At 41.7% G+C, this 10,960-nt stretch overlaps 1 protein-coding gene across 1 annotated transcript; it reads left to right on the top strand.

The window, feature by feature from the left end:
* Positions 1-243: 243 nt before the first annotated feature.
* On the top strand, positions 244-9,530 carry LOC307083357 (sodium- and chloride-dependent betaine transporter-like; the record flags this gene model as incomplete). The annotated part of the gene is made up of 14 exons (XM_079747213.1): positions 244-358; positions 1,752-1,886; positions 2,293-2,430; positions 2,600-2,711; positions 2,909-3,041; positions 4,461-4,595; positions 5,593-5,696; positions 6,064-6,188; positions 6,434-6,546; positions 6,746-6,883; positions 7,214-7,316; positions 7,914-8,014; positions 8,923-9,093; positions 9,444-9,530. The coding sequence occupies 14 exons, from the start codon at positions 244-246 to the stop codon at positions 9,528-9,530; spliced, it is 1,710 nt and encodes a 569-aa protein (XP_079603339.1).
* Between the last annotated feature and the right edge of the window lie 1,430 nt (positions 9,531-10,960).

The following is a 10,960-nucleotide window of genomic DNA, read 5'->3' as shown; positions in this document are numbered from 1 at the left end:
ACTCTTTTTTTCATTTTGGTTGGAAGCTACCCATCCTGTATCCTTTGTGTTAGGCAACACATTCACATGTAATTGCTACATCTCTCATTAAGTTAAATATGCTGTTGAAGCTGTTTGGAACACCTGGAATTCTTTATCTACTGTGCATGAAAAAAAAAAGGTGTAGCAGCCTTGAACGAGGCGCATCGACACATGTAGTCGGGTGGACAGTCTTGTGTTAGTGTGTTGGTTTTGAGTCTAACGATGGAGAGAGAGCAATGGACGCACAAGCGCGAGTATATTCTGGCTATGGCCGGGAACATAGTCGGTCTGGGCAACGTCTGGAGATTCCCCTATCTGTGCTACAAGAACGGTGGAGGTGAGTAACTTTCACCCAGAGAAAAATGGAGAACTCATTCAAACTAAATCCTGCAGAAAACAAGGCACATGCCAGAATTGGGTGTACAAGTGCACACTGTATTACTGTTTATCTTGTTGTTAAACGTGGTGCTCTTATACCCAGAATTGCTTCAATATTAAATGTATTAACCAAAAGTTAATTAAGAGTACGACAAAAAGTCATTCCATTCCCCATATGTAGGCCATCCACCTGTCCAATTGACAGGTGGATGACAAACACCTAGAAATGTATAACCTAAAAAGCGTCCCTTTGATAAACGTGCCTGCTTAATTGCTAAATCTAATGTAAATGTATATGATGTTTTCATTCTTTTAACTAGTCCTGTCCCAGTGAAGAGTCATTTTTCCTTTGTTTGTTCCTGAATGGAATGTGGAACTGTGGACTGACCCAGATCACAGCGGTGTCTGTGTAAACCAATGTTATCAACTGTTTATCCAGGCAAAAAGAAGTATACTTTAGTGAACTACAAATAAAAGTTATTGCAAGTATACTTTGACTTTTTGTGCTTCATTTAAAGTGTATACATTTAAAAAGTGTACTTCACAATAGATGTTATTAAATTCAACGTCAATGTACTCAAAATAAATATGCTGATTCTGCAATACTTTAAGTGGTATTGCATTGTACTTATAAAAAGTGTACTTTAATGTAAGTGTATTGTAAGTTGTACGTAAGTGTAGTGTGTGTGTGTGCCCATGTGTGTCCACATGCTGTCTGTGTGTGTGTGTCATTGCTTGAAGTAACTTGGGAAAAGTGTGTTATTGATGTTATTCTTTCACATCTAGTTAATCGAGATAAGCTCACAAAATTATACGGCTTACACCGTTGGACTCTGCTTTCATATGACATATCGTTTGTGTAGATAGCATGACGTTAAATATATCATTTTTAAGCGCGTGAGCATTTATCTATAACCGGAAGCACACACCCATATACTGTATGTAGCAAGCACCTTGCCTCTAGCCATATAAACGGGGGTCGCCCTGTTAGCTGTGTTATCACGTTCAGACGGTTCTGTCAGTGTCATCTTGCTTCATGTTTTTCTCTTTCAATAAACACTGTCTTGTACACTTGGAACTGTATGCCATTGCCAAGGTAGATGGATAAAACATTGTTCACTTAGACAGGTCATCCCATTCGTTCATGTAAGCCATTTTGCAGGAATCGTCATGGCTTCAACTTTGTTAATAGTCTATTGTCCAAGTAAATATCCATAAAACTGATTTAAAAAACTTTTGAACGCTAAAGCGTTCAAAAGTTATATAACGAGAGAAATGACATGTTGACGATGAGTACGCGGCCTGCTTTAGTTCTTCCCGGTGTAAAATATTCCTGTTTCTTTACTTCACAGGTGTGTTCTTGGTGCCTTACTGTGTGTTAGCTCTTCTGTCTGGTGTTCCCCTTTTCTTGATGGAGAACGCGCTGGGCCAGTTCACCCAGGAGGGAACCATCACCTGCTGGAAGAAGCTATGTCCGCTGGTAGAGGGTACGCTACAGAGCTAATTCATTGTGAGATTGTTTCGTAATGTGGAGACATTTTTGTGTTTTAGACTGCCAGTGTTTAAAACCAGTGTTTGTCCATGAAGTGTCCCATTCATGAAAATATAAGTCTTATGTGATAGAATTTAATGGCTAAACTCATCAATACTGCACCTATACAGAGAGCTATCAGGTACAACAGTAATATAACTCGGGACTTGATCCTTCCCATAAAAGGTGCTGTAGGTTAGATTGGAGTGTTGCTAAGAGAGAGAGAGCTCTCTGCTCCCTCCCTAGTTCATCCATCATTGAGTGTTTGAATCATGTACTTCTGATAGTTTTTTTGTCGTTTTTGCATCACAACGTAGTCCAGCCGTAGCCGTGAATAACACAGCAATCTGCTCCCTCCTCAGGTATTGGCTATGCCATTATTGTGATCCAGGTTTTTTCAACAATATATCTGGTTATACTGGCCTATTCGCTATTCTACCTGCTCTCCTCCTTTGCCTCCGTGCTGCCGTGGACCACTTGCAGCAACGTCTGGAACACAGGTCGGTGTGGATTTATCGGAGATAGTATCAAATTGATACTATCATTTCCAATCTGTTCAAGCTACTTACAACTTCAGAGAAACGTTTAGAAAGTTCTGTCATGTTTGTCTTGACGGTTGACCTGAGGATTTCAAACGAAGAAAGTATACTATGATTCAACCAACAACAGATGGTTGTGTGGAGCTGACTACTCCAAACATGACCAGCCAACACTACGCTGAGTTGGGTGGCAACTGGACATCTAAAGCGCCGAACAGTTCTGCAGTGACGGAGTTCTGGGAGTAAGTCAATGATGATGTATACTTGCCTTCTGAATACTGAGGTCTTTATTATGGTTGTTCAGTTCATGTTGCCCTTCTTTAGTACCATCGACCACATTATTATATCAATGCATTCCTTAAAGAACACTCCCTTAAAGACCACTCCCCTTAAAGACCAATCCCTTAAAGACCACTCCCTTTTTGCTTGCCGCCTTCAGGAGGCGTGTGCTGTCCATGTCCTGGGGGATCGAGGAGCTGGGCGCCGTCCAGTGGGAGCTGTGCGCCTGTCTCCTGGCCTGCTGGTTGGCCTGCTACTTCTGCATATGGAGAGGAGTCAAGTCCACTGGAAAGGTCAGTCCACTGTGAGCATATCCTTCAGATCCTTCTTCTTATTCTCATGAGGCTCAGCCTGCTAGTGCGTTGATGTTGCAAGGTAGGCGATGGCACCTTGTAGGGACCCTGGTTCGATTCCCCACCTGTGATCTTATATCATGTCCTATACAAGTCAGCGTTTGTCCTCAACTCACTGTCCTGTCTCATTTCATTGTCCTTTACAGAAAGACAGAAAAGTTCATAAAAAAATACATTGATACTGTACATGCAGTGGTGTAACTAGGCTGTTTTATTCGGGGCTAAAGCCCCGGATATTATAGAATTAGCCCCGAACATAAATTTTGGGTATAAAAAAATGTATATATATTCTTTTTTTTCAATATTTATTGGGATATTTACTGGTAACTATGGAATGCATTAATTCAATTCAGTCTAGAAGTGATGAAATGATTCTAGTCACTAATGGTAGTTAGTTATTTAGAAAGAAACATGGAGATTCCAGCCACATCTCAAAGTAAAGTAGCCTAGTCCTTCTAGATAGTCCTTCTGAAAAGAGAATAAACAGTTTAAAAAAATAACCAGACTGCTTACCACCTCAAGTGAATTAACCTATCCCATCACCAGTCGGATCTCTCTCTATATATGTAAGGTCCGTCTCACTTGTATTTATTTTTCTCTGAAATAACTTGAATGGATCTTTAGATGTTTGGGGATAATCAGCACAGCAGTCAGGTAGCTATTTAAAGCTATAATAAATGGCGCATTTTGTTTATTTCGGTTAAGCATTATGAAAACATTTGCATGAACAGTAAAGCATATAAAGAAAATGCTGCATTTTCTTTTTCCCGTTGGGCTAAGCCCCGGATGTTCATGAAACCTAGAAACTCCCCTGTGTACAGCCCAAAGCACAAGGAGTGCGAATTTCAGTTCATTCACAGTTCATGCACAGTCCAAACATTTTATATAATTATATTGTTTTAACGGGTGAAAGCACACAGAGAACAAATGTAGCAGAGAATGAATTATTTTCCTCCCTTCAGGGCTCAAGTCTATATGGAAGCGAAAATGTATAAACATTACTTTTTGTATGTCCCTGACACTGCCATGTGCATTTGTCATTCTGGTTTTGACTATATTCAGTTGCAATAGGTGTGCAAGTTGATATTTGTTGTAACAGGTACATGCATACATTTACTGACAATGAGGTTCTGCCTGAGGCTGTGCCTGTTAGACCTCCCTGGCAGGAGAAGAATAACTGGGTATTCAGGTCCAGTTTCTTTTTTCCACTGTGTGCGTGCTTATGGTATGTGTGTGTATGCATGTGTTTGTGTGCATGTAAGCGTGTGTGTGTGTGTGTTTGCATGTAAGCGTGTGTGTGTGTGTGTGTGTGTTTACATGTAAGCACGTGTGTGTGTGTGTGCGTGTATGTGTGTGTAGGTGGTGTATGTCACAGCGGTGTTCCCCTACGTGATGCTGGCCATCCTGCTGGTCAGGGGCTTGACTCTACCTGGAGCCTGGCAGGGGGTAGTCTACTACCTGAAGCCAGACCTCACCCGCCTCACACACCTGCAGGTACCACTGCTTTTAACACCCCAGCATGGTTGAACACCAACATTAAAAAATCAACTACAACTACACACGTGATCCTTGATAATCCAAAACCCAAATTCTCAAAGCATCGTTCAGATGAAAAAGTAAGCAATTAATTAATTCATATCTCATCATGTTGATAGCCTGGTAACTGATTTAAGCGGTATACGTTTACATTACTCCTTTGTCACATGTCACCTGTTAAGGGTTTTCACCTGCAAGTGTGGCGGGGCTCAGTGTAAAAGTCAATATGAACGGGGGAAGGGGGAAATAACTAAAGAGGGGCCGACAACGCCACCTGGGGAATTACACCCCAGGAAATATAGAACAAAGAAAATTAAACTATGATATTACAGAAATAATAAGGACACAGGTTCGAGAACTAAAGAGGCAGAGACAATAAATATACTAACTTTATTTTACTACAATAATAACTAAATAAAGAAAACTGGAGCAAAACCAAACCAAACCAAACAGCAAAACAGGGGTTATGTAACCCAGCAACCCAATGGTCAAACAATGAAACAGATAAAGGGGAAATAACACAAAAGCAAAATGAACTAAAGCAGTCAAAACAAAATAGCAAAACAGAACCAAAACAAAACCAAAACAAAACAGCACAGCTAAAACAGAACTAAAACCGTACAAAACAGCAGCAGGGGATCCTAAAAGAACAAGAGACACTAATTAATAACAGTTCAAATGGGGACTCAAAACTGTTAAAAAACGGGGACCCTACTCACCACCCTAGGAGGCAACCAACAGAGGCTGAGTTCAGCCATCTTGGCCCTTTTATCTTGCACCTGGGTGCAGGGGGAGGAGCTACTGAGGTTCACTACACAAGCAAACACACACCAATTAACATGAGCGATCGGCACGATTCGGATATCGCTATATTCAAAATACACGTGTAAATGCGTGCATGTAACAATGTGTTGATACCAGGGATTGGTGTGGTCACCAATGACGTGTGTCTCAGGTGTGGATCGAGGCTGGAGCCCAGGTCTTCTACTCCTACGGTGTGGCTGCAGGCACCATCAACACCCTGGGGAGCTATAACAAAAGGAACAACAACTGTTACAAGTATGATGAACCCCCCCCCCCCGTTCAGATGTTTTCCTCTCATACAGCAGCAGCTATTCATAGAGTCGTATTGTTCATAGGTCATACTTATTTATCCTTGAGATATAGTTATATGTTCAATGAAGAAAAGTATATAATGATGCAAATAATAGTAATATTTAGAATAATTATTCCCCGCCCCGAAACAATGTGACATTTCTTGCTTAGAAATGGCAAATTCATTTGTGATGCAGGGGTCTAGTGCAAAACAATTCTGCAAATACTTTGGAAATCCAATTCATGTGGGATGACAGTCCAAGATGCAACTGAAGATAGCATACATATTGCTCCTAGAGTTGGCCTTTGTGTTTTGTGTTCTTTTTGCTAGGGACAGTCTTTGGCTCTGTGCTCTGAACAGCGCCACCAGTTTCGTTGCTGGGTTTGCCGTCTTCTCTATCCTGGGATTCATGGCACATCAACAGGATGTCACCATGGACAATGTGGTGGAATCTGGTACACAAGCCATTTGGTTTTCATGCATGGCACAAATCGCCAGTCACTGCTAAACACAGTCAATACTAACTGAACGTGTGAAAGAAAATTTCATATAAAACATCAAAACATTTATCTAGTTGTCTTGGTCTAGCTATCTGTGGTAGTCTTACCAGGTGTGTGTGTGTGTGTGTGTGTGTGTGTGTGTGTGTGTGTGTGTGTGTGTGTGTGTGTGTGTGTGGGTGTGTGGGTGCATGCATCTGCAGGCCCTGGTCTAGCGTTCATAGCGTTTCCCCAAGCTGTGGCTATGATGCCTGTTCCTCAGTTGTGGGCGGTCTGCTTCTTCATCATGCTAATCATGCTGGGCCTGGACACACTGGTGAGAACGAGAGCTTCCAACACTGCAATGACAGGCACATCAAGTTTGTGTTTACTGTTAAATAGCAAACAGGCATTCACTTCCCATTTGTTATCACTTTTGCATTGTGCCAATTATCACTCAACTCAACTCATAGCGGTAATTGAGTTCAGTGCATCAGGAGTTGCCCTGCTGATGTGACCTCCCTCTCACCTCTCAGTTTGTAGGGCTGGAGACCATTTCGTCCAGCGTCAGTGACCTGTTCCCCCGGCAGATGAGGCAGCCATGGCGCAGGGAAATGTTCCTCGCCGTTTTCTGTCTCGTCTCCTTCCTCCTGCAGATCTTGCTCGTCACAGAGGCACGGACAATTCATAGTATCGTTTCACAGAGGGTTTAGTGTAGGACAAACACATGTGTCCGTCATAACACTAATTATGCATTTGCTTCTTATGCACCAGGGTGTTGGTAGTAGACTAAACTAGTGGAGACGCGTCTATAACCAGTGCCCTGGTGCTAAACACAGAAGGAGCAGACACATAATTAGTATTATGAGTGACGTCTGTGTTTGTCCTGCGATGACAGCTTTGTGAAAAGAGTCTGTTCCTCTACCAATCCATAAATCAATCACTAGAAAGGCCGACCTCTGTCAGACCCTGTGTTAATAATACATGTTTTGGTTTTTCTCCAGGGAGGAATCTATGTGTTCCAGCTTCTGGACTACTATGGCTGCAACGGAGCGTGTCTGCTCTGCGTGGCCCTGGCTGAGTGTGTCGCTGTTGGCTGGGCCTTTGGTCTGTTTTACCTCCCTGGCTAACCTGTAATCAATTATTATTTTTATTGTCCTGTGTCCTTGGAAAGGCAGGCAGTAACAGTCATTAACATTACGTATCAGACAGGCCACAATCAACATTACATTTTGCTCAATAAATAGATTTGAAGTCCAAGTGACCAAAGAATAAGTCTCAGGGTGAGAAACTTGGTGAACAGGTAAAAGAGGCAATATCTAACTGATCCACCACCTTTGGCCATGCAAATATTCCTGCTGTGTCTGAGGCTTTAAAGGGAGCAAAGCTCCCGTTACTTACTCATGGAACGCTTTCCTTGAAGCCCCAACAGCAACCTTTACCTCATTTACCAAGGTTCCCAGTTGTTTTAGTCTGTCTTTGAGGAAACCTGCAGGCGGTTGAACCTCAAGCAGAAGGTCCTTGCCTTACCATCATTATTGTATGTGTAGGGTGTCGTTTTTGAGTGCGCATCCTTGTGATTTCATTGATACCTGGCTGACCCTTGGCCATTAAACAATTAATAAAATAAAATAGAGAACTCGTAAGGCAAACCGTCCAATCTTCATCAAAATCACCATCACCTGAGCGTTCTGTGTCCAACAGGTGCTGACAGAATGTGTGACGCCATCAAAGACATGAGTGGACAGAGGCCTTGGCTTCTCTTCAAATTCTGCTGGCGCTACATCACCCCCCTGCTCTGCCTGGTAAGACCCACTCCTAAGTCCTTCCTGATGGCTCGCTGCAGAGACGCAGGCTCTTTTCAGTGGGCTGCAGAGGCAATGGCTGCAGGCTTAATCAGGAGGCTACAGATTGGATAGCCTGAACTCACTCACTACACTACAAGACAACAATAGTCAGTGCAGGGTCTTCAGGTGCTAATCAGGGTAAGATTAGGTGCTATGCATCTTCACATTCATCTTGTTGACTAACCAGATAAATGGCAAGTTCCAAGCAATGGCAAATACCAGGCGAGTTCAGATCAACAGCATTCCATGCTCTGTTTAGACCACCCATGTGGCCAAGGTAGTTGTGGAGAGAGAATCGCTCCTCCTGGCCAGTCGACTAGAGCTCCCCAGAAGCTACTGACTAAGCCCTCTGCTGAAAAGACGTAGAGACCTTTCTAGAACTTTTCGAGCAAACGGCCGCCCGGGAATAGTGGCCAGTGGCAAACCGGGGTCAGATCCTTGAATCGTTTTTTGGGTGGGGGGGGGGAGCCCAGAGTGTTTGTCGAGGTATGACAGCAGGGTACAATGCTAATTATGCTACCCTCAAAACTGCCTATGCATATGATCGATAAACCAGGCTGAACATGGATTGCATTATCAAAATGACATTTGTTATGTAATATAAATTGTTGCATAAATGTACATGCATAAAAAAATTATCGTCTTCATTTATTGCTTGTGTATGCTTGTTTCTAGCGTAAATGCTCATGTCTTATTTGCAATGAATCAACATTTCTCCTGACATTTTTTAATGATAAATACTTAAACTCTTGTTTGTTAAAATTTTGTGTGGCACGGCCAACGTTTCCCAACCCCTGGAGGTAGGGAGCATAAATTAAATTATATTTTTCGGATTCGTAATAAACGAACACGCTCTTATCCCTCAGGCTAGCTTCATTCACTATGCTGTGCAAAACGAACCGCTGACGTCCAACCGGGGCCACCAGTTCCCCGGCTGGGCCTATGGTGTGGGATGGGTCCTGGCCCTTTCTTCGGTCCTCATGATCCCTCTGTGGGCGATACTGAATATATGTCGCACAAAGGGTAGCCCGCGTGAGGTAAGTGACTGTAGCAGCGCCAAAATAATTAGGATTGCGGTAGCTACGGGGGGGGGGCTTGATTGTTTACAGCAGGGGCTAATACATTTTGACGCAACAAACAATAACAAATAATACTACTATAATATGGTACGAATCAACAAATGAAATAACACAACAAGCAGCAACGGGCGTCATCACTTATGCGATTGAAAAATACGATTCCATAGTTCCGTTTTGTTACATATAAGTCAGTACGATGTCTTCATATATACACATAATTATTTTATTATCACTCCCATTAAAACCAACTTCAGAAAGTGTATCGACCAATCTTTTCACTGACTTTTTTTCTTCCCTTTACCCGACAGCGCCTGTCCATCCTCTGTCGGCCTGTAGAGGGCGCCACAGGCACCACACCGCAGGAGTATTCAGCAGGCCTTCCAATCCAAACCTAGATGAAGTCTTAAGTTCACCCCCATTAATTATGCATAACAATAAGTCCATTGTTATAATAAGACCATGTTCATGATTAACAAGTATGTAAATGAAACACATTTTCCCATTTAGAAATTAATCATAATATTTTTTAATGAAAATAACTATTTATGGTACAGTTACATCACTGAAATCTTACTCAATTATAAGTATTGTAGTTAAAATCTACTCTAGTACAAGTACAACGTACTCTTTTTAAATCCTACTCAGAGTACTAGTTACAAGTTACTTTTTTACTGGTCATATTTAATGCCTCAGCAGTTTTCAACTGCAAGGGGGGATCCAAAGTCTAATCAGGGTTAACTTTGAGCAATGATTTTTAGCAATTTTAAATCCTGTCATAGGATAACTCTTGAAAACGTATCTTGAATATATTTGTTATCATGACTTAATTAGCTTTTTTCAAACCCAACTAAACATACATTAAGGCCTTCTATTTTAATCTATAGCCTACTTTGACTTGAAAGAGTGTCATGACACTATATGCTTGACATCTGTGATATTAATACTCCTCTTATCTCTGAATCATTTGTTCAATAGCCTGAACTGAAATTAAACTCAAGTTTAATTTTGAAGTCCGACATAACAGGACAGTCAGCCATTATCCATTCAGCCTACTGACAGCCTAGTCTGACTGCACTGAGGGCTGAAAGGTAGGGTTGTTGCTAGCTGAACTCAGAAATTGTCAGTCCAATGCAGCATGCATCTTGTCGTTCTCGATATGCTTGCCTGTAATTTTTTACTCTCTAACTTGTGTGGTTTAAATTATGTAACTAAGTACAATACCTCAACCAAACCTTACTTAAGTAAAACTTACTTCAGTTTTTAAAAACTACTGAAAAACTAAATCCCAAAAAAATCTACTCAATACATTTACTTAAATGTAAATGTAAGTCGTTACTTTCCACCTCTGCTCAGCTGGACGTCTGGTACCGCCATCGCTAAGAGCAAGCAAAGGTTGATCAGCAAAGTCACAACTCTTTTCTGTTTTGGCAACACAGTGGTGGAACGGGCTCCCTGCCGATGTCAGAACAGAGTTTCCCTCTGACTTTATTTATGTTGATATAATTTAGATTGGATAAAGATGTTATTTATGATGTCCTATCTGAAAACCGAAACTACTGTATTTTCTGTGATTTTTCTATGGTTTTTTACGGAACCCGTAAAGGGACATGGGGTAAAAAAAATGTTTTTAACGTTTCTGACAATAAGCTATGGTAAGATCTACTCCCAGTCCGATCTATCTGATGAGGTCCTCAACCTGATGAGGCTGCATCTTTGAAAGCGATCAGCTGACTCTGATTGATTTCAATCAAACAATCTAGACCGAGTCTATATGACTGAGAATTTGTTGTCTTGATTGTACTATGTGATCTGATGAAGGTCTTTG

Source organism: Pollachius pollachius, assembly GCF_949987615.1.
Source record: "Pollachius pollachius genome assembly, chromosome: 11".
Classification (NCBI taxonomy): domain Eukaryota; kingdom Metazoa; phylum Chordata; class Actinopteri; order Gadiformes; family Gadidae; genus Pollachius; species Pollachius pollachius.
This window is presented reverse-complemented; position numbering and strand designations above follow the sequence as displayed.